Source organism: Heptranchias perlo, chromosome 4 (assembly GCF_035084215.1).
Source record: "Heptranchias perlo isolate sHepPer1 chromosome 4, sHepPer1.hap1, whole genome shotgun sequence".
NCBI lineage: Eukaryota > Metazoa > Chordata > Chondrichthyes > Hexanchiformes > Hexanchidae > Heptranchias > Heptranchias perlo.
The window spans coordinates 131,838,272-131,864,279 of NC_090328.1; the positions used below are offsets into that span (position 1 = coordinate 131,838,272).

The 26,008-nt window shown below is 43.0% G+C and overlaps 1 protein-coding gene across 8 annotated transcripts in view; it reads right to left on the minus strand.

The window, feature by feature from the left end:
* Nucleotides 1-328: 328 nt before the first annotated feature.
* Nucleotides 329-26,008, minus strand: part of LOC137321288 (receptor-type tyrosine-protein phosphatase delta) — a 513,687-nt gene continuing 488,007 nt past the window's right edge. For all 8 annotated transcript variants that reach the window (XM_067983651.1, XM_067983650.1, XM_067983653.1 and 5 more), the window contains 5 exons: nucleotides 25,105-25,231; nucleotides 24,354-24,479; nucleotides 21,879-22,033; nucleotides 19,173-19,308; nucleotides 329-1,558 (listed from right to left, as the gene is read on the minus strand). In XM_067983651.1, coding sequence (XP_067839752.1) covers nucleotides 1,490-1,558; nucleotides 19,173-19,308; nucleotides 21,879-22,033; nucleotides 24,354-24,479; nucleotides 25,105-25,231 — 613 coding nt within the window. In that variant the 3' untranslated portion in view covers nucleotides 329-1,489. The remainder of the gene's footprint in view (nucleotides 1,559-19,172; nucleotides 19,309-21,878; nucleotides 22,034-24,353; nucleotides 24,480-25,104; nucleotides 25,232-26,008) is intronic.

Genomic DNA, 26,008 nt, shown 5'->3' on the forward strand with positions numbered 1-26,008 from the left:
ATTCTTGCCCCTTGCGTTAGAGCCACTCTGGGACACAGCCAGCGAGAGCATTCATACCACTCAGAAAGTTAAACTCCCATCAAATAGCAAAGAAAAAACTTCTGCTGAGACTATTACTTTCTTTAAGAAAATGTGGAATACTTTGGATTAAAATTATTCCCACCCCCCCCACCCCAAGATTTTCCTTCCCCTTAAAAATTAAACATTGAATTTCAACCCCACTTTATTTTTGACACTGAAATTATTTAATGCGGGTATTATTTAATGCCAGGTACAGCATGGTCACTATAAAGTATAGAAGCAAAAAAAAAATTCCCACGCTAAGAGGTTTAAAACTTATTTGTTTTTTTATAATGCAATTTATTGCGTACATGTGCAAAGATACGTTTCAGTATATCATACGAACCTATTAAACACGGATTACTGAGTTCATTGATGTGCATTCCAGTAGACACTAACTTCTCACCATCTCATCACGGAAGCCTAGACAACTAATTATTATTCAGATGGAGGTTGCTAGTGACATATTTGGCAAACTATTCAACCACATCTTAAAATCCTTGACACGGAAGATCTGAGGAATCCAGTAGCAGCAGCTTTATACTTTGCGCCTCCCTGTTGATTCCATAAAGGCCCTTTTTTTTTAATTTAATTTTTTTTTTGGACTTATTTATTAACTGACTGCTATGGGTAACTTCTATTGAAATGAAAAACTCAATCAGACCATTATGTGGTAAGATAAATAAAAGGACTGCACAAAAAAATGTGCATCAAAAAATTCAAATTATTTCCGTTTCTACAGCCAGATACGTACATCATTTCTACAGCTTAAAAAAAGCTACAGTCTGGAAAAAAATATGAACAAATAAGCAACTTTTTAAATTCACTTCATTGAATGATAAACTTTTGTTAAAAAAGGGAAAGAAGTTTACACAGTTAAAAATGAAGCACAGGTCAGCAGTATATTACAGTACTAAAAAAACTAAATCAGTAATTTGAACATTCCCTCCCTCTTAATAATTAGTATGAGCGAATGGTGGAAAGGGGTGATGTTGAAGCAAACGTGTCCAACTAGTTTCTTAAGTCAGGAACTGGCCTTTTCATAACATCTTCGTTCCCTTGCAGGTACAGTACTCTCAAGATTCAGCTTTGCAATCCATTTTCCACAGTTCTCAGGTAATCCTTTACACAATCACTGTCTTCCATTATAGGTTTTTCCCACTTCAATTATCAAAGTTGAATCCTCGAGTTATTTGAAAAATCCTTTTGATGCCTCATCAGAAAGGATTCTCCTCTTCTTTTCAAGTTACGTTATTAAACTGCCAATTCTTGGTCCACCTGGAATAGTTTTTTTTTTAATTTCCCCCTCCCCCCCCCACTAATTTATCTTTAGCTAGGAGTAAGTAGTACTTCTCAAGCACATTGTATGGCTCAGAAGAGGCTTTCTGGATCTTAAATGGCCTACTGTAAATCCAAGGTGGATCAGGTTTTACGTTGCATAGTGATCAAAGCTTCCAAGGTACTCCAGTGCAGCTCGATAGCAGAATTGATACTGATCCTGCAGAGAGATAAGAGGAAATGAATTTCCAATAAGAGAGCTCTGAATACAGTAAATGATGCAGCTGAATTTCAGGTTTAATATAAGTGAGAGCAATATGGTTCAACAAGCACAGTTCTGTGGACCGATGGACCCCTCTGGACTAACAGCATTACCAGAATGTCATACAATCCGTGTTTTATCGAAAAAGGTTTTCCTCTGAGATTAAGCAGTTCTGCAAACATTAGCCTTTAACATTAAACTAAATGCAACTCTTTATCCCTTTCTCATATGATTTGTCATCACCAGTGAGTAATTACAAAGTGCATTTTAAAGCACCTTTGAACTTTGGGTCTAGCATTGCTCCGCTTGGATTAAATGCTGGAGCTGTCTGTGGAACACAACTGAACGCTGCATGCTTCATTGGGTAATTCAATAAAACGGTAATGGTAGATTGGAATTCTCTGTCTGTATTAAGACCAGGGCTCTGAAATTATGCCAACATATGAACACGCTAAGCGTTTGGATGAAATTCCTCTTTCTACCATTTTAGAGGTGTTAATTCATTTACTTAATGCCTCCTGTAAAAAAGCAGAGATTAATTTCAGAATAGCACATTAAGGGTTTGTTTGCTAGTATCACATGGCATAATTTCAGATCCTGCATGTTTATCCAAATTCTATTGTATTGAAATCTTTTTATCTTTATCGTCATAAAGAATAAAATGACCTTCAAATATCTGGTGGGCCTTTGGCGAGGAGCATTAATCAAGCCCATTTTATCTTACAGAATCTGGTGCAACAGCTGGACGCCACCTTCTGAGGTGTTGTTCCACTCATCTGCATCATGACAGCACATTGCTTACATTACGATACTGCTGGGAACAGTGTTGTGATGTAAATGGGGGCAACTGGGAAACATGAAGCTATCAGATCTACCCTCCTAATTGTGGGGGGATGGGTGACTGAGATTTCCAGTAACTGGGCATTTAGTCTTATGCTGCTCTAGAAATTTGCGAACTACAGGTTTCCAATGAATTTGCAGCTAAATGGAATCAACGGGCGGTGTGCAGACCAATTTCTTGGTCAATGTTTACTGGACTAATTTTAATTTTTTTATTTCCGTCTTTTATTGATTAAAATCACGTATGTTTTGATATATTTGGATTAATTGCCTTCACAGAGCTACGAAAGTGAAATATTTAAAATTAGATTCGTGTCTTTGGGACTGATCAGATGGACCACAGAGGTCTCTTCTGGTCCTGCATATTCCTTTGTAGATATTATTCTCCACATTTTAAACACAGACTGGAAAGAGTATACCTTCCAGCAACGCAGGGAGAATTCCTCGCTCAGGAGATTATGCAGTTAATCTTCCCCATCTAACTCAAATTTCCCGGGGGAATTGACATACTCTAATTCGGTCTGTTTTTTTGGGGGGGGGCGGTGGGGGGGGAATAAAACTCAGCTCCAACATCTCTACTCTCCCAGCTGGAGGATGACGTGCTGATTATTTGCAACTTGCAAGGAAAAAGATAATGCTCCAATAGGCACCAGAAATTCATCTTGTCTGACATGCACAGAACAGAAAGGAGTTCTGTTCTTGCTTAAACTTGCTTTATTTTATTTACTCCCTTTAAGAGTCTCTTCAGTTTATACCTCTTTCTTTTCAACTGCCAGGCATATTCCTAAGGTGCTGATGTGTACAGTGACAATGTTTTGTCAGTGAAGAATGGAGAAGGACAAACTATGTTTTGTGTAAACACAAAACCACACTGTTCATTGCCAAGGTCTGATTAAAAATAGCTTCAGCTTCTTTCATTGAAAAAGAAGAATGACAAATTCTGGCAGCTCAGACTGTGGAACTGTCCTCATTGTCATCACAGATGGAAACAAGGGATTATTATTATTATTCAAGACATTAAATTCAATGCACTCTCCAAACTCAATACAAACACATTTCAGTTCGACAACTGTCTTTCTCTCACTCTAAACTCCAAAGAAGAAAAAACTGTGTATTCCAGATCAGCAAATACTACTCAAATGACCTCCATACAGAAAACAGCCCACACCTATTAAATCGTAGCCAGTTGAGGGCACACAGTGGTACAATACAGAAGTTGATGATTAGATAGTGTGATTGGATGTGTCTAAATTGCCATTCTGCTTTGGCTGCTTTAGCCCTGTATCATGAGGCTTAAGGGCTATTCTGCACCAAATACACACTGTGCATGCAACATACAAGAGCTTGGAGCCTTGCTCAGTAGGCTGATTAAAGGGGTGAATTTAATGTAAGTGAGTGCATGTCCCTGTGATGCGATCGTGAGGCCTAAGCAGGTCCTGAAAAACTGACTGCTGCAAGGGAGGCCCATTTGAGTTTGTATTGAATGTATTAGCTATTTATGGACTATTTCAGTCTTGTTGCGCAAGGGAAATTAAGGGAACTTTGCTGAGTCTTCCCAACAGCTTTTAAAGGCTGTACTGCCGCTCTTGTGCTCTTATTTGTACAGCTTGTACAGCTGAAGCAGTTAATGAGTTCATCAGCTATGGATATCCCTATGGGCACACCTTCATATTTGTAGATTCTTGAGGAAGTAGAGGGTCAGAGGAGCTATGCCAGGCTGGTGTGAATGTACCTTAGATGCTGCATTCAAACACGTCACTTTGCTACCTCTCATGTGTAGGGCCAGACCCATGTATCTGGAGCTGCACTAAGAAACTTGCCTGCGCAGAATAATATTTCTGATGGATATCATAACAGAACAATGGAGATTCCTGCAGCGAGAGTTTCAGACCAGTTCCAGCACAGAGACGGCTCCATCGGGGGCTGTGAAGGATACAGCACTGTTGAGCTTTTATGCAGCAGGGTCCTTCCAGATAAGTGTGGGAGATGTCGGTTACAGTTCCCAACTTTAAGCGTACACTGATGTCAAGCAGGTCACTGACAGATTATTTGTTAACGCCAGGGATTTCATCAGTTTTAATCTGGAAAGTAACCAGCCGAAAGAGCGAGTCCTGGTTTTGCCACGTGGCAGGATTTCCACAGGCACAAGGCATCATTACCTCTAATGCAACCGTATTCCTGACTAGAAAAAACTACCACTCCATGAATGTGCAGGTGGTTCGCATCCACAGGAACAGAATTATACATCTCAAGGCTGATTCCGTCATCCTGCAGCAGTTAACGCTCCCAGCGTTATTTAAAGGTTCGAGAAAGACATTAGACATGGCGTTAGGGGACCAAGAATATGACTGCCATCGTGGTTCATGACATCAATGCGTCAGTCAAGCACAGATATGTGGCCCACATTTCCATAAGGATCTTAATGGAACATATCTTCAGCATTCTCAAGCAGCGAAATGATGGGTGCAGCAGAAGGGAAAAAGCAGGCATCTAACTTTTCTGAGGCGAGGTTGGAAGTGCTGTTGGCCCAAATTCAATTGGGACCTCTGTAATCCCAAGGACCCCCTTGCAGTGTTGGAAGAGGTTTAATGACCTCAGGTTAGCAAAAGTAAGAATGTTTGCAGGACAATAACAGGGCAAATAAACGGAATCACAGAGAAGCACATGGGTATTCCCAAAGCACTAAGTCAAACACTGCCCTTCGAGTTATCACATGGCACCATGCTTCTTGATTCAGAAACATAGTCACGGCAGCACTTGTCAATTGCCTCGCATCCTGTAATTCATGCGAGCACAGTGAATTTCTCATCCTAGCTCCTTTTTCCCTTAAACCTAACATGATTATCAGTCATTCCACAGGTCCTGACTGATTGGGCTTGATTTTTAAATGGCGGTGGGATGGCAGTGGGGGGTCAATGGGAGCATGGGTAACCCGACTAATAAAATCTTACCGTTTCCCACATGACCGCAAGTTAATTGGTGGCCCCTTAACGCAGCTTCTGGGTTTGCCATCCGAAAGCTGCGCAGTGGGCGGACTGCGCACCCGTATGACAGGCTGTCAGCTGGAGCGGCTCCATTTAAAGGGCCATTGCTCCAAAGGCTTTTGCTGCAGCAAGCACCAAAAACACACAATGGAGGTGCACAGGGGCAAGGCTGCTCCAAGATTTAGTGATGACTCACTGCAGCAGCTACTGGGTGAGGAGAAGGAGGGAAGTCTTTTACCCTGCAGATGGGAGGAAGTGCCCTGCCTCTGCCACCAAGGCGGCCTGGCTCGAGATGGTAGAGGAGGTCACCAGAAGCAGCAACATCTCCCGCACCTGGGTCCAGTGCAGGAAGCGCTTCAATGACCTAACCAGGTCAGCAAAAGTGAGTACACTTACTGATTCTGTGTTGCACATCACTGAGCTGCGCCCCGCCCCCAACTCATTCTGTACTGCCAAGACTATCCATCACATCACTCCTCACACTCACTTAAGGCCCATCCTCAACTGACCTGCACTTCCTCACCTCCCCATTTGTGACCCCACCACTACCATTCACCCCAATCCTGATCCAGTGTGATGTCTCTGTCTCATACTCATCCTCTGATGCATCTCTTTCATGGTCAGCCTCACCCAAAGCAATGCATTCATCGGTTGGCTACTTCACCATCACTCACCCACACGTCTGTACTTTCTCCCCTTGTAGAAGAGAGCGCAAAACGCACGTGAGAGGGTGAGGAGTGGAGGGGGGGCCACAACTAATAGTGGTCCTCACAGATACGGAGGAGGAGGCCTTGGAGATCAGCCGCATCCTCGAGTGCCTGTCCGTCGGGGATGCTGGGACTGGCACCCGACAAACACAACTTTAACATTCATCACACACAATATGAATTGATGTGAACAATGCTTGCCATCTTCAACACCTCAGTATGCTCATCACAACATGGCACATCTGTGAAAATGCTTAATATTGCCTTCTGTTCTCTTACAGGCCTTTCAACGACTGCAGTGACGGCAGTGGGCGATTCCTTAGAGGAGCTCCCGGCATCTGAGGGTGCACCGTCACATCATAGTGAGCCATCCACCAGTGCAGACCTCGGTGGGTCCTAGTAATGAGTTAGCTGGGTTGGCACCTGGTGAGTCACCACACACAAGTGAGCACGAGCAGACACTGGTGGCAGGGGCAGCTGTGGAGAGTCTGCGTCGGTGGGCGCACTCCTCCCCAGGCTCTGCTCAGCTGGACGCAGATGCTGAACGGGGGGGGCCATCCTTTAAAAGGAGAATGATCGAGGGACAGCAGCACATTTACTGGAACAGGTGCCACGCGCACTCTCCAAAATAACGCAGAGGATGGAGGAGTCCAACTCCTGCATGAGCAGAATGGTGGCACAGGTACGGGAGGGAATTTTTTTTTTTATTATTCGTTCACGGGATGTGGGCGTCGCTGGCGAGGCCAGCATTTATTGCCCATCCCTAATTGCCCTCGAGAAGGTGGTGGTGAGCCGCCTTCTTGAACCGCTGCAGTCCGTGTGGTGACGGTTCTCCCACAGTGCTGTTAGGAAGGGAGTTCCAGGATTTTGACCCAGCGACAATGAAGGAACGGCGATATATTTCCAAGTCGGGATGGTGTGTGACTTGGAGGGGAACGTGCAGGTGGTGTTGTTCCCATGTGCCTGCTGCTCTTGTCCTTCTAGATGGTAGAGGTCGCGGGTTTGGGAGGTGCTGTCGAAGAAGCCTTGGCGAGTCTGAGACAGTGTCACAGGGATGTGAGGAACTATCTGAGATAGTGTCGCAGGGATGTGAGGAACTATCTGAGATAGTGTCGCAGGGATGTGAGGAACTATCTGAGATAGTGTTGCAGGTCAGTGCGGGAATGTCTGCGATGAAGAGATGGCTAGCCTCCGTTCAGCTTCAAGCACAGCTCACAAATGAGTCCATTCAGGCCCTAACAACGGTTGTTCAGACTCAGGGTGAGCAACATTCTGCCGCCTTAAACAGCTACACTAGCACTGGCCTTACATGGCATCATATATGTCCTCCAGACTGTTGTTCAGCAGGGTGGTAGGAGTGATGTGGCCTTGGCCCAGGAGAGGGATGATGGTGAAAGGGGACATTGAAGTGGGGACGCCTCTCAAAGCGCTCTCATGTCTCACCCGTTACCCCCCTCTCGACCAGTACCCGCAATGCTGCCTCCTCTCCTGGTGGCTGAGTCTGCCCCTGCACAGATGCAGGTGGAGCAGTCTTTGGAGGGGCCCTCATGGGCTCCAAAACCCAGAGGGCGTAGGCCCAAAACACCAAGGGTATGCACAAGGGTGTCTGACAGACTGCCATGTTTTTCATTTATTTTTGTTTTTTGTTATATTCACATTAAATGTTGTTATCATTCTCACCACTACTGCCACGTCATGCCCATTCTTGACTGGCTTTTGTGATAGGGCCCTTTCATGTGCTTCACCGTGAACGGCGACACTTGGTGCCACCCATTGGGTCACTTCACAGTGGGTTTATGTGTAGTTGCAGGACTGTTTTGTGCAGGGAGTGGGGGCTGGTGTTGGCGCTGGTCTTTCCAGGTGGTCTGTGGACTGGACTCTTCACACTTTCTGATGCTAGGAGAACCGTTCACATATCAGAGACTCCCCGGCCTCATGAGCAGCCAGGTGAGCCGCTGTTCTGGCCACGGGTTTCTCCTCCTCCTCCTTCTCCTCGATGTGGATGGCAGATGTAGTTTGGGCCTCCTAAAGCAGCAACCCTCTCTGTTGTGCCATGTTGTGCAGGACAGAACACACCACCATAGTGCGTCCCACTCTGTCTGGTGCGTATTGAAGCTCTCCCCCAGAACGAGCAAGGCATCTAAATCGCATCTTGAGCAGACCTACAGCATGCTCAATTGTAGATCTGGTGGCGATGTGGCTGTCGTTGTAGCGACGCTGTTGCTCGGTGATGGGGTTCCTCAGTGGTGTCATGAGCCACGTGTGCTGGGGGTATCCCTTGTCCCCAAGGAGCCAGCCCTTAAGGGTGTTCGGTGTGTGGAAAAAGGAGCCAGATGTTGGATTGCCTGGGAATGAAGGAATCGTGGCAGCTGCCAGGGAATCTGGCGCACACGTGAAGGAATCTTTTGTGGTGGTCACAAACGAGCTGAGTGTTGATGGAGTGATAGCCCTTTCTGTTGATGAACAGTCCTGGCTCGTGTGGAGGTGCTCGTATTGCTGCATGGATGCAATCGATTGCACTGTGTTGTGGAGCTCCAAGTGGTGGAAGTGCACGCTGTGCCTGGCGAGGCTGATGATGTTGCTCGTCCTCGGATGTACTGGTGAATGCAGCCATGACGCCCCCCATTCCTGATGGTGTCAGTTTGAAGGGGTCCGAAAAGTTGGTAAATATGCGTAAACAGGAGAATTCTGAGTGGAAACTAAGAATTTTCAGTGTAAACACAAAAGGTCTCCCAGCCAAAAGTTTGTCTGAAAGAACAGAGCGTCCTGCTGCAATAACTCACCTTTTATCCCCATCTGTCAAACGAGCATTTCAAAGTCCAACTGGCTGCTGGCTGAAACACGACTCCTAAAACATGGAGTGTTTCCCACAGCACGGGAAACACACAGAGGCCGAATGAAAATCAGTCCCCTGCCTCAATCACCATGAAATTAACTACTTCAAATACTTAAACTATCTAAATAACTGTCTTAATTGTCATCCCGCCGGCTTTAATTGCTGGTGGGACTTCCACATTCGTGAGGCGCGCGCACACAGACACGTCTGTGGGGAACCCGGAAGTCAGCAGGTTGGAGTCGGCTTCTGAACCCGCTCGGGATTTCCCCGATTTTCGGAGCCCCGCACCCAACGCACCCGCACTTTGATTCGAAAATCGGGACCATTGTGACAGCAGGATCTGGAGACTACAGCAGCCAATTAACACAATGTCTTCCTCCTGCAGAAGACAGCGCATGATGCCAGGGAATGCCAGGCTACGTGCCAATATCTAGCATTTAACAACACGTGTGATCAGATGTAGAGCACAAGGAAACCAGAGGGTGGAGATGAGAGGGTGGAGCCTGAGGTCGTTGAATGGAGGCATACGATATGTCAGCCCCCGGCTGCGAAGCCGGTGACTGATGATCCCAGGGGACCTGCCATGATGAGAAGGATGCGAGCAGAGCAACAGACACATACGAAGGTCTGCGTGGCCACTCCCAATATGGTGGAGTCCACAGCTCTGCAGTGCACCGGCATCTAAAGGCGTTTCAACTCATTGCAGGGCAGTCTGGAGAAAGCAGCAGCTGCAGGAGTATCTGCCAGGCTTTCCCTGCTTCATGAGAGGTCAAAGCAAGTCAGTCAACTGAATGTGGAGGCACTTAATGAAGGAGACCATTTGGACAGGTAAACACCAACTGGATTGCAAAGTATACAGGGCTGCATCTCGAAGGGACCAAAGGATATTTGGTTGACACTCTCTCAGGGAGTAAAGAACCTTTCTGATTCTGGAGGTCCGTTCTCCCACTGATCGCTGGTAACCAGAATCCTGTTCCCAGTACCAGTGGAAAAGCTGGTGTGCATGCCTCAGAAGTTACTTCCCGTCATGGCAGCAACACAGAGGAGCACTCCATCGGGTCCCCACAAAAAAGTCTTCATCTTTGCAGAGTCAGGCTGCCAAGGAGCCCATAGCAAAGGGTCATATCTCCATCACAGGGCTTGGGGGCCCCAAGAAAAGGACCACCTCCATCCCAAAAGGCTCATAATATTTTGCATCATTCGCCTGTGTGACAGTACTGCCGAACTGTATAAATTGCAAATTGGATGGTATGGCAAAAGTTCCCTGTAGTTCCTCAAACAAGGCTGTGGTGTAAAAGTTGAGAGCTGTGGTCACTTTCTCTGCCACAGTCAGATCTATGCATGCTGTGGACCTTGGTTTACTGCAACAAATATTGAGGCTGAAGACCTGGAGTAGTAAACATTTAAAAATTTTTTTTTTTGCAACATGCGTCTTGCTCAGTGCAATTGATGGTTCTATGACTGATTGCACTTGGCAAGCAGGCCTTTTAATTTTTAAATCCTGTTCCACTTCCTTAGTAACGGTGGATGCCAGAAATGCAAGAATGTTCCGGATGCCCAGCATTGCTAACATGTTAATGATGGGAAATACAATGGGCAACATACTCGTGCCCGAGTATTAACATTACACTTTTCAGTGGAAAGTCCTAGAAGTGGTAGCAGGGAGCTGCGGAATGGCTCTTCACTTCATTTACCACTCTGATAATGCCCCCAAAATAGGCTTTTGCTTCACATGACAATCCACTGCAGTGTATTAAACTGAAATGCTTAGCGTCATCGAGGGAGTGAATTAATGGCTGAACAAGGAGGTAAGAAATAAATAGCGAAAGATACCAGCCATGTAATTGGAGGGGGCCTCCAACTCCACACTTCCCCACTCAGCCTATCGCCTTCATAGTCTCGATAGCCCTCTCCTTATAAGGAGTCAAAGGTTGCAGCTTGGTTGAGCCCCACGTCTCCTGTCTGCATGGGCTGCCTCCTGTTACATGCAGTCTTTTCTCGCACACTGGTACAAAAGGGATAAATGTGGAAAAGATTGCGGAAGACTATGTTTGTGAGTTAAAGAATCTGGTACTGGCATATGACATGGTGCTTGTTACTGGTTATTTTCCATATTTAATGGGTCACATGGTCAGCACTCTGATATGGCTATAGTGCAGAGTGCAAAGAACATGAGCATGTCTGTGTTCTTAGAAAGATGAACATTTAGCACAGTTCATTACACTATCCTTATGATCTCTCTGTGATCAGTGCCAAGTTTACAATGAAGACAATAACTTGGACTTGGATGTACATGACACAATTTCAAAAGTTGCAGATGACACAAAACTTGGAAGTGTAGTAAACAGTAAGGAGGATAGTAATAGTCTTCAAGAGGACATAGAGAGAGTGGTGGAATGGGCGGACACATGGCCGATGAAATTTAATGCAGAGAAGTGCAAAGTGATACATTTTGGCAGGAAGAACGAGGAGAGGCAATATAAACTAAATGGTACAATTCTAAAGGGGGTACAGGAACAGAGAGACCTGGGGGTATATATGCACAAATCTTTGAAGGTTGCACGACAGGTTGAGAAAGCGGCTAAAAAAGCATACAGGATCCTGGGCTTTATAAACAGAGGTATAGAATACGACAGCAAGGAAGTTATTTTAAACCTTTATAAAACATTGGTTCAGCCACAACTGGAGTATTGTGTCCAATTCTGGGCACTGCACTTTAGGAAGGATGTGAAGGCCTTAGAGAGGGTGCAGAAGAGATTTACTAGAATGGCTCCAGGGATGAGGGACTTCAGTTACGCAGATAGACTGGAGAAGCTGGGGCTGTTCTCCTTAGAGAAGGTTGAGAGGAGATTTGATGGAAGTGTTCAAAATCATGAAGGGTTTAGATAAAGTAAATAAAGAGAAACTATTCCCATTGGCGGAAGGGTTGAGAACCAGAGGACACAGATTTAAAGTGATCGGCAAAAGAACCAAAGGCAACATGAGGAAAAATGTTTTCGCAGCGAGTACTTAGGATTTGGAATCGCTGCCTGAAAGGGTGATGGAAGCAGATTCAATCATGGCTTTCAAAAAGGAATTGGTTAATTTGAAGGGAAAAAATTTGCAGAGCTACTGGATTGCTCTTACAAAGAGCAGACATGGGCTCAATGGGCTGAATGGCCTCCTTCTGTGCTGTAACCATTCTATGATTCTATGAAAAAGCTTTGCAAGGTAACATATTAAGATTTCACCACGTGCTTGCAAACTTACCTCACCAACCGTGTGTACGATATAATATTTCTTGCTAACCTGGGCCACAGGTGAACCTGCATTGACACCATTCTGCCCGCAACACTTTTCACTCTAAGCAGAAGTCTTCCTGCAAGGACAGCCATCAGCCCCTGGCACTGGACATCAGTGTGCTCCCAGTGAATCATAGAAAGGTTACAGTTCGGAAGGAGGCCATTCGGCCCATCGAGTCCGTGCCGGCTCGATGCAGGAGCAATCCTGCTGGTCCCACTCCCCCGCCCTATCCCGGTAGCCCTGCAAATTTTTTCCTTTCAAGTACATATCCAGTTTCCTTTTGAAAGTCATGACTGAATCTGCCTCCACCACCCCCTCAGGCAGTGCATTCCAGATCCTAACCACTCGCTGTGCAAAAAAAGTTTTTCCTCAGGTCACCTTTGGTTCTTTTGCCAATCACCTTAATCGCCAGTCACCAGTGCGCTAGGCACTGCTACAATAATTAAATGCGACGACTTTGCATTATGGCGCGAGATCAGCCTCTCGCCCCCCAAATGTGCGAAGTGCACGATGTGCAGTGTTCCTGGTGTTGCAGCACCAGAACTGCGTTATCGGCCACACTTACTTACACTTACTGTACTGTGTGCATAGAAACACCAACATGTGGTACCACGCATGGGTTCGTACCTGGGAACCCCACCCCCTGCCCTACTCTTAGCTGTGTCACTGTAAGGAGGTGCCCATTGGAGCCCAGACATAGAGGAAGGGATAAATCAGCTCCAGGTCATTCTCAAATAGCTTTTGAACAGTTGCTTCAGGATAGCACTGGTGGAGGCCTGGTATGAAGTTCACCCATCTTGGCCACAATTGGGGAAAATAGGAAAAAAGGCGGGTGAAGAAAAACGTGAAAAGAAAAGGTTTGTGCTCGCGCAGGAAATTGTGTTTCTTTTTTCAATATTATTCTAGAACTGCAACATTGGAAACACTTGAGGTTAGAGTGGGCTAGTTATTCACACACTGAGAGATAATGATAAATGCATCTATTTTCTGTCAGTGAGTAACTCTGAAATGATCACAACTAAAACAGATCGATTTTTTAATACATTACTTGGACAGTGCTGAGGACAACACTCACCTTGTAACAAGCAGCAAATATTTATCCTAAACATAAAAGCACAATGGACATTTGCTATTGTCCTTCAGCAATATACAGAAATTATTCAGGCACATATTTGGATAACTTGTTGGAGAGTGCAGCTGCATTTTAGTGAAGCAGGCCCCACATTACAAGTGACATTAGTAGCAGCCATAGCAAAATGAGAAAAGACATTTTGTTGTGGATTACTTATTTTATCAAACTATATTGTTTCGAGCTTCTGCCTTTTATGGATTGAATCCAAGTCACCTCTTGCCATTTGGAATGTAGAACAGTCAACACAATAAGGAAAATCCAGTTCAGCAGGATATCTACACTCCAGAGGACACAGACAGTTTCATGTTAAGGTTGCCAATCCTCCAGGATTGTCCTGGAGTTTCCAGGAATCAAAGATTAATCTCCAGGACATTGCTGTAAGCAACCTGGCAGTAATATCATAGGAGCATTAAAACAATTGTATGTGTTGTTAATTTTGTTTGAACACTTTTGTTTATTAGTTATAAAAATATTGGAAATAAGAACAAAGGCTGTTCGACAGTCTGTCAAGAATCATCTAATCGGATAACAAAGAATGCGTTCTCTTTTCAATTTGCGTGGGAAGGCTATGCGCCCAAGGATGGATGTGTCAGGCGACCGATGGCAGGAGTGTGGGGGCAGTATGTTTGGAGGCTTTGTGATGAAACCTCCAGGAATTCGTCCAACCAGAGTTGGCAACACTATTTCATAAGTTACTGATCTGCAGCTAATGTGTAGTTTGAGTATTTGCAATGCCATATTGCCACGAGGCAGCTAGAGACACTGGCATATGCTGCCATTAAGCTAGCAAGGAGCAAAAGCAAACTCCCCATACGATTACCAGGGGATTCATACACATTTCCTCCAGCTCAATACCAATAAAGACGAGATGAATGCTCAGCGGCAGACTGTCGTGAATGCAGAAACCTACATCCAGTTAGAATTTATTTTGTTTTTCTAAATCACAACATTGAAGCTCCCCCCCACTCCCCCAGAAAATACCTAAATATGGCGCTGTGGCTTCAGCAAGAGATGTGTGCCACTTGACACCAGCCACCGTGATGATGGAAACAAGTAGTATGTGAAGAAAACTGTAATGTGCATGTTCATTATCACTCTGAGCATTTGGTTAACAGTGCTGAGATACGCAATCTGCTACTCTTTATTAAAAGCAGTAGTGTTGTTAACCTGAGAGTGGTCCCGATTTACTTGTGTTTGAGAATTTGTGAATAAATCCAAAACAGAGTAATTTGGGCCACCTCAAGGTTTTCGATTCACTTCAGCACTCAGCTGGAGGGATGAGCTGTGCAATTGGTCCTGCACACTTAAGTTTTTTTTACTTGACGTACTTCACATTATGCGTTCCGATTTCTGCCCACATATTTTTGTTTTGCTGCCTCTCTATTACACAAACCATTCCACAGCTGGGTAGGAAGGAGCTCTTTTCCTGTGACTCTGCCAATGCTGCTCTTGAGATGGTCACTAGGAGGTACATGCAAGGGATGTAGCATTAATCACCTGATATTACATTAAGTTACATTGAGTCTGCAGCACAGAAACATGCCATTCAGCCCAACTGGTCTATGCCGGCGTTTATGTTTCTCCCTTCCTACTTCATCTACCTCTATCAGCATACCCTTCTATTCCTTTCTCCTTTGTGTGCTTATCTAGCTTCCCTTTAAATGCATCTATGCTATTTGTCTCAACTACTCCTTGTGGTAGTGCATTCCACATTCTTAACACTCTTTGGGTAAAGAACTTTCTCCTGAATTCCCGATTGGATTTATTAGTGATTATCTAATATTGATGACCTCTAGTTTTGGACTCCCCCACAAGTGGAAACATTTTCTCTATGTCTACCCTATCAAACCCTTTCATTATCTTAAAGACGTCTATCAGGTCACCCCTGAGCCTTCTCTTTTCTAGAGATAGGAGCCCCAGCTTATTTAATCTTTCCTAATAAGAATATCCTCTCAGTTCTGGTATCATCCTTGTGAATCTTTTTCTCCAATGCCTCAAGATCCTTTTTATAATATGGAAACCAGAACTGTTCACAGTACTCCAAGTGTGATCTAACCAAGATTCTATACAAGTTTGCCATAACTTCTCTGTTTTTCAATTCTATCCCTCTAGAAATGAACCTCACTGCTTGATTTGCCTTTTTTATGGCCTTATTAACCTGTGTCGCTATTTTTAGTGATTTGTGTATCTGTACCCCCAGATCCCTTTGCTCCTCTACCCCATCTTATTATCCAAGCAATATGTGGCCTCCTTATTCTTCCAACCAAAATGCACCATCTCACATTTAACTATATTGAAATTCATTTACCAATTACACGCCCATTCTGCAAGTTTATTAATGTCTTCTTGCATTTTGACACATTCTTCCTTTGTATTAACTACACCCCCAATTTTGTGTCGTCTGCAAATTTTGAAATTGTACTTACGATTCCTGAGTCCAAATCGTTAATGTAAGTTGTGAATAACAGTGGTCTCAGCACTGATCCCTGTGGAACACCACTTCCCACCTTTTGCCAGTCTGAGTAGCTACCCTTCCCTATTCTCTATTTTCTGTTTTGTCGCCAGCTTGCTATCCATTCTGCTACCTGTCCCCTGACTGCACATACTCTGACCTTAGCCATGAGTGTACAATGCGGTACCTTATCGAAGGCCTTTTGAAAATCCAAATATATTACATCTACTACATTACCCTTGTCTACTCTTTCTGTTACTTCTTCAAAGAATTCAATAAGGTTGGTCAAGCATGACTTTCCCTTCTGAAATCCGTGCTGATTACTCTACTATATTTTCATTTTCTAGATGTTTTTCTATTACATCTTTGAGTAAAAATTCCATTATCTTTCCTACCACCGATATTGAGCTAACTGGTCTATAGTTCCCTGGACTTGATCTATCTCCCCTTTTAAATATAGGAATAACATTACCTGTCCGCCAGTCCCCTGGCACTATTCTCTATCTTAATGAATTTTTATATATATGTAATAATGCCTCTGCTATGTCCTCTCTAACCTCTTTGAATAACTGTGGTCTTATCCTAAGTTTGATTAGTTTATCAATTATCTCCCCCCTTTCTAAAAGAGGTGGCTGCAGAGATCGTGGATGCATTGGTTGTGATCTTCCAAAATTCCCTACATTCTAGGACGGTTCCAGTGGATTGGAAGGTAGCAAATGTAACCCCGCTATTCAAGAAAGGAGGGAGAGAAAACAGGGAACTACAGGCCAGTTAGCCTGACATCAGTCATTGGGAAAATGCTGGAATCCATTATTAAGGAAGTGGTAACAGGGCACTTAGAAAACCATAATATGATTAGGCAGAGTCAACATGGTTTTATGAAAGGGAAATTGTGTTTGACAAATTTATTCGTTTTTTGAGGATGTAACTAGCAGGGTGGATAAAGGGGAACCAGTGGGTGTAGTATTTGGATTTCAAAAGGCACTCGATAAGGTGCCACATAAAAGGTTGTTACACAAGATAACGGCTCATGGGATTGGGGGTAATATATTAGCATGGATAGAGGATTGGTTCACAGACAGAAAACAGAGAGTAGGATGAACGGGTCATTTTCAGGTTGGCAGGCTGTAAGTAGTGGGGAGCCACAAGGATCAGTGCTTGGGCTTCAGCTATTTACAATCTATATTAATGACTTAGAGGAAGGGACCGAGTGTAATGTATCCAAGTTCGCTGACGATACAAAGCTAGGTAGGAAAGTAAGCTGTGAGGAGGACACAAAGAGTCTGCAAAGGGATATAGACAATTTAAGTGAGTGGGCAATAAGCTGGCAGATGGAGTATAATGTAGGGAAATGTGAGGTTATTCACTTTGGTAGGAAGAATAGAAAAACAGAATATTTTAAATGCTGAGAATCTATTAAATGTTGGTGTTCAGAGAGATTTGGGTGTCCTCGTACAAAAAACACAGGAAGTTAACATGCAGGTACAGCAAGCAATTAGGAAGGCAAAAGGTATGTTGACCTTTATTGCAAGGGGGTTGGTGTACAAGAGTAAGGAAGTCTTGCTGCAATTGTACAGGGCTTTAGTGAGACCACACTTGGAGTACTGTATACAGTTTTGGTCTCTTTATCTAAGGAAGGATGTATTTGCCTTAGAGGTGGTACACAAAGGTTCATTAGATTGATTCCTGGGATGAGAGGGTTGTCCGACGAGGAAAGATTGAGTTGAATGGGCTTATATTCTCTGTGGAGTTTAAAAGAATGAGAGATGATCTCATTGAAACATATAAGATTCTGAGGGGGCTTGACAGGGTAGATACTGAGAGGTTGTTTCCCCTGGCTGGAGAGTCTAGAACTAAAGGGCATAGTCTTAGGATAAGGGGTCAGCCATTTAAGACTGAGATGAGGAGGAATTTCTTCACTCAGAGGGTTGAGCATCTTTGGAATTCTCTACCCCAAGGGGCTGTCTGTGGATGCTGAGTCGTTCAGTATATTCAAGGCTGAGATAGATTTTTGGACACTAAGGGAATCAAGGGATATGGGGATCAGATGGGAAAGTGGAGTTGAGGTCGAAGATCAGCCATGATCTTATTGAATGGCGGAGCAGGCATGAGGGGCCATATGGCCTACTCCTGCTCCTATTTCTTATGTTCTATCTTAAATGTCTTGATACCTTCGTTGAACTCCTCTTCGAATGTCATACCCACCTTTTTAGTATTCAGCAGGGAGACTGAGGCAAAGTAACTTCTGCCATTTAGCTGGCATTACCTGTGAGTTTATCTTGTGCATTCCTTAGTGGCCCGATCTCTATTCTGATTTTTCTTTTGTTATTCACGTGTTGTAGAATACTTTACTATATATTTTTATATTCCTTGATAATTTAATTTCATAGTTCCTCTTACCTTCCTAATTGTTTTTTTGACATCCTTCCTAACCTTTGTATTCCCTTTTGTCATCCTCTCCTTTACTCTGTACGTACTTAGAGTTTGCCTTTTTTTTAGTTTCAATTTTATCCTTATCTCTTTATTCATCCATGGTGTTTCATTATTGGTTAGTTTGTTCTTCTATTTTAGAGCAATATATTTCTCCTGAACTCTATTGATTACCGTTTTAAATATTTCCCACTGCTGTTCTGTCTCTTTGTCTGTCAACATATTTTTCTAGTTTACCGTCCCTAGTTCCATTCTCATCCCCATAAAATTAGCTTTTGTCCAATCTATTACTTTGGTCTTTGCCTTACTTATGTCTTTCTCAAGATTCAAATCATGTGGCAGCACATCCACACTTATGACATTGCAGTGACTGGCAAACCTGCACCCTTCCACTCTGTGACACTGCAGCTGCATTAGGGTTAGGGTTAGGGTTATTGCGTTAGTAATATTGCGTGAGACCACGGAAACGGCTCTGGCTTCCAACACCTCAGAACTTGTAAGCCTTCTGGAGTCCTTAAGTAAAATAGCCAGAATTCACTAAGGCTGATGGCCAGGAAGAGCCACTTTCACCAGGTTTACTTGGCCACTTGTTTTATCAAATGCTGGCATTACTGCTGGACTGCAGCTGGCGGAGCAAGACCTGGGCATCGGAAGCCAGCACTACCAGCACACCTTTCGCACAATAAAAAAAAAGGAGTTGTTCTCGACCCCTTTGACATCTCATTTATACATTACCGTCTATTTGCCTTAGTAAGTGACAATTTTTCCTGAAATGATCCTTCGTAAAGGATTGTGATCAGTCAAGTTATAGCAGTTATCTGTTTAAATGGAGAATAAATTTGCTTTTTTATTTCTTTGCAGAAATTAGAATGCAGTAGCATCTAATTTTAAAAAAAACTATTTCCTTACCTCTGTCTGCACCATGGCTGGCCGTTGCGTTCTTAGCATTTTGACAGTCTGAAAGATATCCACAACACCCTCGTACCTCATTCTTTCCAATACAATGCTTAGTGTTATGAAAACACCAGTCCTCCCAACACCAGCACTATGGGGAGAGAAAAAAACATTAATTAAATGCCGAAAGGTCATCGAACTGAAACGTTAACTCTGTTTCTTTCTCCACAGATGTTGCCTGACTTGCTGAATATTTCTAGCATTTTCTGTTTTTATTATTAATTAAATGACAATGAAGTGGTTGAGGGATTGCATTGGCAGTGGCTTCCCACACACTAAGCAATTATTAAATATAATACTAGAACCACTATTTCTGAATGTGCTACTGTAAATCCTATTAACACAACAGACAGTGAGGGTTTTGTAAACACTAGTGTGCGTAGAGAGCCAGTGAAGTATGTTGAGCGTTTAGCTATTAAAAACATGACAAACTTATTTGGCAGTGTTCACTTTTAATTGCTATAATCTGAATGGTGCTATTCAATGTCCTTCAACAATAATAAGGCTTCAGTATTGCTGTGAGGGTTGTAGAATGAAACCATGTTGTAAAAGTCTGCATATCTGTGTGGTCTTTGTTGGCTACATTTTGCTTTGAGTTCTATAATAGCAAACACAATATGGGTTCATCTTCTTTTTCCCCTTCTCAATCTGAAGAACCCAAATTGACATCAGCTAACCTATACTTCTTGACTTATCCACTCTTGTCTGCTCTTCTCAATTTTGGTTAAAGCCTGCACTATAGGCTTTCATCCTTCACTTAAGTTTCTCAACAATGAAAGAATGTCACTTTTGAAAATAACATATGATGAAAAATAGGTCTTCCAACATTTTTAGTTCTTAATCTGTAGAACCTGTCAGTTTTTTTTATTGAGATAAAGGTGAACAGCCAAGGCCCATAGTGCAGGACATCTTCAAGGTTGAAAAGAGTAAAAATGACAAGGCAAATGAAGAAACAGTGGTTAGGTGATAGTACGTTTGTGTTTGTAAGAAGGAAAGACTATGGGAGACAGGAGTTACATAATTTTGAGGCCCTGGGAAAGAGTTAAAGTTGGAGACTATGTTAAGTCTTAATTTTAACAGAATGAGGGTCTAGGGAGGAAGACAGCATATTTGGAGTGAGGATAGAACGAGAGAGGAAAGTTCAGAGGGGCACCAACAGTATTGATGAAACAAGACATGAAAGGTTATGGGGATGGGGCGGGGGGGGTGGAGAAAGATAGAGAGAGAGAGAGATTGGCAGCTAAAAGTGAAAAAAGGAACATGTATCAGTGGGAGGGATGTGCTGGGGAGTAGTAGTGAAGCCTTGGATGGTCTTGAACTTTATACAGTAAAGTGCTGTTGAGGGGATAAAAGAAAAACTGAGATTCTAAGAGGCACCTTTGGCAATGGAGATATAGGAATTCCATTTGAGGTGAAGGGTAATAGTGAGGCACTGAATGTCATCAGATGAAGAAGAACTAGGAATGGAGCCATCGTATTAAGAGGGGGTAGCTGTTGCTTGAACTTGCAAAAGACGAAGAAAATAAGGAGTCAATTTTAATTCCCTCCACCCAACGGGAACACAGCGATAGCGTCCTGAAAATCGTAGTGATACACCTATCATCCCGATCCCACCACTGGGGCCTCTGTATGGGTGGCACAGGAGCCTGTTGGTTTCAGGTAGAATCCTAATATGCTAATCGGGGTCCAATGACATACATATGACTCCAAAGCAATTTTAAGGTACCAATGGGCATAGTGTATACTGAGCGGCCTAACCAGTGGACCTTAAAGTGACCACTGCAGGACGCGCCAAAACCAGGTACGTTTCACCCCCGACCCCTCAGATGAAACCTTCAGCTTGGCTCCATGGAGGAGCTCCTGGATTTCCCGCCCACCCTGAACTTCAAGCTGGTTCAGGGCTCGCAGCTCGCCAATCAAATATAAATGAGGCCCGGTCCTCAAAATGGCTGGAGCCTCACCCGAGGACATTGGGGGGGGGGGAACACGACTGCACTGTCTGCTGCCCACCGCAGTCCACCCGGGGTTAAAATCGACTCCTATGTCTAAAAATTGAAACAAGATTTTCATTCTTCTAATTCAACTAAATAATCCTCAATTACAAAAATAAATTCATAACTTTTCAATGTTTATTTTAAAAATTCCAATGGAGTAAAACATACTGTTGACAATGTGATATAAACATTCTGTATCAAATTCCTCGCTCCATTATTTGGGTTCTGACTTCTTTATTCCTAGTTGATTAAATGCATATATCTTCCAGAATAGAATAATAAACAGTAGCAGTCGGACATCTCAAAGCATTTATTGTGGTTTCCCCAAAAGTCTCAAGACCGAGTTGTGAGGTAAAGGATCTGCTGGTGTAAAATGGTATTTTCTATTCCACACGGCCCCTGTGATCCTGCTTTATAACCTGATGTGAATTTTTGAACCTCTGTCACCTCACAGTTCTTAGGGATTTCCTTTATGCTTCTAATCAAAAGCCATGGCTGCAGTAGTTTGCCTGTCCTATTATTATCTCTGTGTTGTCATCACCCCGAGCTGACTTTACACAGCATGGTCACATTTTGTATGACCGGAGGAAATTGTGGTCACCTTTTGCTTTAACTGCCTCCTCTGCTTTCATTGAACAAGGCACAGTACATTGAAGAGATTACTCACCTACAATGGACACTGATGGGTCCATCCTGACCAAATTGCTCTTTTGTCTTGTGTACTTGGCCTATGAAATCGATAAATCCTTCCCCAGACTTTGGCACTCCTTGCTCTGGCCAGTCAGTAAACTGGAACTGCCTCACTGTGCGTGACTGGCCATCCTGTTTCACCCCCATTGGAAAAGAAAACACAATAAGGTCCAGATCAATGAACCACACCTTATTAGATTCTCTAAGGAATCAAAGTAGACAAAAAAAAAAATGCCACCTGGATAATATAACGGTCAGGGCAGCTCGTGTGGTTCATTTATTTTATGTTTTTCAATACCAATTAACAGGAAAACCTGTCTTGAAGATAGAGCTGCTGATTTGACAATTTGAAATAATGCACTAATGTCAATGAACCGGGATAAAACTATGAGTGCTTCTAAATTCATGTCATAATTCACTCCAATCATATGCAGTGCAGTTGCTATTTCTCTTTTCTTTACCTGGCAATTTTCGTTCTGTTGTGTGTCGTGCTGTTTTTTTTTAACGGTTGCCATTTGATATCAACAAATGTGCTCTGGGCAATAGAAAGTCTGATAAAGTTACTACCTTGATAATGAGCAATCACAGCAGACCCTAATGCTTGGTAAAAGTGCTGTTGTCATGAATATTAAGAGCAGCGGTATTTATGAGACAATTAGATGGCAACATGTGTCTAGCCAGGAATATCTGGAGGGAAATAAACTCAAGTTCTAAAACACCTGGTTTACACTGTTTTCAAATGGTAACAGTAACATAAAATCAGCTCAACAACCTCTAAAGCAGTCTTTGTGGAACAACAGAGTTGAATAACTGTAGAATTTTTCACTATAATAATGGTAATCATTTGGGCTGGGCTGAATTTTTGTTCTGCATAAGTAATTCAGTGGAAGTTACATCTGAACAGGGGCCAGGCACCAGCAAAAAGGCTTTATTCACCTTTTAAAATGAATATTACAGTTCATTACTATCATTAGTGCAATTTGTTGCATAATCATCTGTAGTATTTATGTGTGTCTATACTCAGGTTCATCTGAGTCTAAACTGGAATACTGAATGATAAGTCCAAAGACACTCATTTTTCCAGCCCATTCACAGCTTGCGAAGGGAGTAAACCATGAACCCATTAGTATTGTTCAGTTACAGCTTTAATATTACGTCCACATTTTGCTCTTTTTGTTTTACTAGTCTGTTTTTAACATCCAATACACACTTCCTCAATAGACAATTATAATGTTCTCGAAGTATAGGAGGAGGCCATTTGGCCCATCAAGTCTGCTCTGCCATGGCAGCTTATGAATCCCAATTGCCTGCTCTTTCTCTTTAAGAACCTTACTTCTCAAGTAAGTTTCTATGTCCCTTTTAAATACCTCAATTGATTCTACACCCTTGGCTATCTGGTGCCATTGCATTTCACATCCTCATTACCCTTTGAACAAAGACATTTATTTTGAATTCAGCAGAATTAATCAGTTTAATTCAGATGATATCAGTTTGTTCTGGATTTTCCGACTATAGGGAAGAGTCATGCCTTATCTACCCTTCATGATTTCAAATATCTTAATCAGATAATCCCTTAGCCCTGTAATCTCCAATCAATAAAGCCAAGTTTACCCAATCTCTCATCATAGCTCAGTCCCTTCACCCCAGTTATCATCCTGTTGAATTATCACTGGACCCTCCTCCAAGACTAGAACATCCTTCCTAAGTAATGGCACCCAGAATTGAACACAATACTCCAGATGGGATCTGGCCTGTACTTGTACGACTACAATAGTACTTCTTTGCTTTTATATTCTAAATCACTTATGATGAGGTCCAGCTTCCCACACGGACTGCAACGGCTCAAAAAGAAGGCCCACCACACCTTCTCAGGGCAACTCGGGATGGGCAATAAATGTCAGCCTTGCCAGAGATGCCGACATCCCAAGAATGAATTAAAAAAAGGCCTGTTCTACTATTCTACAGTGTGGTGCATCAATAGGCCAATAATGCTTCTAGATGGCTAGCAACATTATCTTTTTATAACGTAAGTTCTGCTTTGATTCCGAGCTCTGAGCAATGTCACTTCACTGAACTAAAAATTTGTAAGTGGGCTCATAAAGTCTGACGCTCATGTATATTGCAGAACCATGTTCCGAATTCAAGCCACTTATACCGTGGCTTGGACTCGTAGACAGGCAACAATACTGGGATGACTGCGCTGTCCATTTGCAACTGGAGCATTCAGCTTGTGTTCTTTCCCAGGTGTTGAGGAAAGGTACTAAAAGCCAGCACTGTGACAAACTAAAGGCTGAACTGCAATAAAATCAGTCATTTAGTGGGTCCTCGGAGATTGTGGCTTGTCTGTGGATCGTACAGCAGTACATGTCACCAACTGTATGTCACATTCTAATAATGATGTAGGGCTGATTTCTGCTTCACTCGAAGGAGAAAAAAAAAACAGATGACTTACTCTTGCATCTGTGACCTTGAACTCTCTGAGAATGTACTGAGGCATGTTGTACTCTGCCATGGGGTCTACTACAAAATACTGATACCTAGCCGATCGCTCCGCAGGCCAGTACTGGTGACACTTTTCCTGTAAAACACAAAAGCAACCGTAAACTGTGCGGCATTACTTCATCTGGTCTATTAAACATTTTGGGGATTCCCCGGTTTTCTAACATGAGCATGATACTTTCTGCAAACCAGTACTCTCAAATTATAGTCCTTTGAGAGGTCTCATAGCAATCACAGGTATATGGTTGACTAGAAGTCACACAGGGTGAAATTAGTCAATTAGCCACTTGTGGTCCTCTTATTTAGGTTTTGCTGTGACTGGGGAGAACTCGAATCATTTGAGTTTCTACAGTCTAGTTGTGGGGACGGCGAATGGTTGACGCTGGAAAATGCATAGTAGATAGCTCAGAACTTTAAAGGGAAAGATAGATTGCATTTCGGAAGAGACTTTCATCAGAACTGATGTAGGGATCTCCCTAAAACGTTTGCCTAACATCCTCTCTCACATGATGTGTATTTCCAGCATATTCTGTTTTTGTTTTGGACTTCCAGCATTTGGGGTTTACCTCTTTATCATTATTAAAGTTAAGCCATCCCCTTTGTTATAAATGTATTAGAATGCAAAGGTGATACAATATTACTTGGTAGGTATTTGCACAAGCCATGCCCAAGATATGAACTGTTGTGACGCATTGGGCACTTACTCTGCCCATTTCTCGGAGCTTGGTGAGCATAACCACGATTGTAGAGTTGTGCTCCCAAAGCATTCTCCAGAAATCTTCTGTTGTCTCTGCTAAGGGTCCCTGTGTGGCTATATAGGCTTTCTGCTGCCTGTAATTAAAAATAAAATACAGAAATTTACACAGTCATGTCACTCCCTCTCATTGAACTACATTCGTGACAAACTAGTCAACTGCCAGCAACCTTCCTCACCCTTTACACAGCTGAGATCTACTGTTCACTTATTTAGAATTACCATTAATAATACCACTTTCTATTTATACTTTAGAGAATCTAGTGGGGAAGAGAATCGTTTTGTGTAGTATGGTGTAAAATGTTAGGAAGAAACAACCTTGTTTTGTAGTCATTAATATTCAATTAGGGACGGTAATTATATCTCATCGAATCTCTGCTAGTTCACAAACCTATCTTTATTCTGCACAATATGCTGGCAGACAAATTAATGAAGTAAGTACTATTTTATTATGTTTGTTGACAGGGAAGGTGGGAAAACCTTGCAACAGACTGTTTACTGTGATCAGATGAAAAGTGTATCTTTACTGGGGTGAGATTAACTCTATGTCACTGTTACAATGATTATTTCACGGTCATAAAACATGGAAATAAAAGACATTAGAGATTTGCGTTCATTGGCTGAAAAAAATGCTGCGTATGATCCATATAAAGGAGGTTGCACTGTGAGCCAGCTGTTACTTCACTCCTGGTCGACATGGAGCACTTGTGAGTTACCTGCGAAACACTGATTATCACACTGCTGACTGCACTTGATACATAAAGAATGATGGGATATCTGGGAGTGATTACAAGGCAGCAAACTCAGAGTAATGATTACCTGGCTGTGATTTTTTTCAAAAACGTATTTACTTA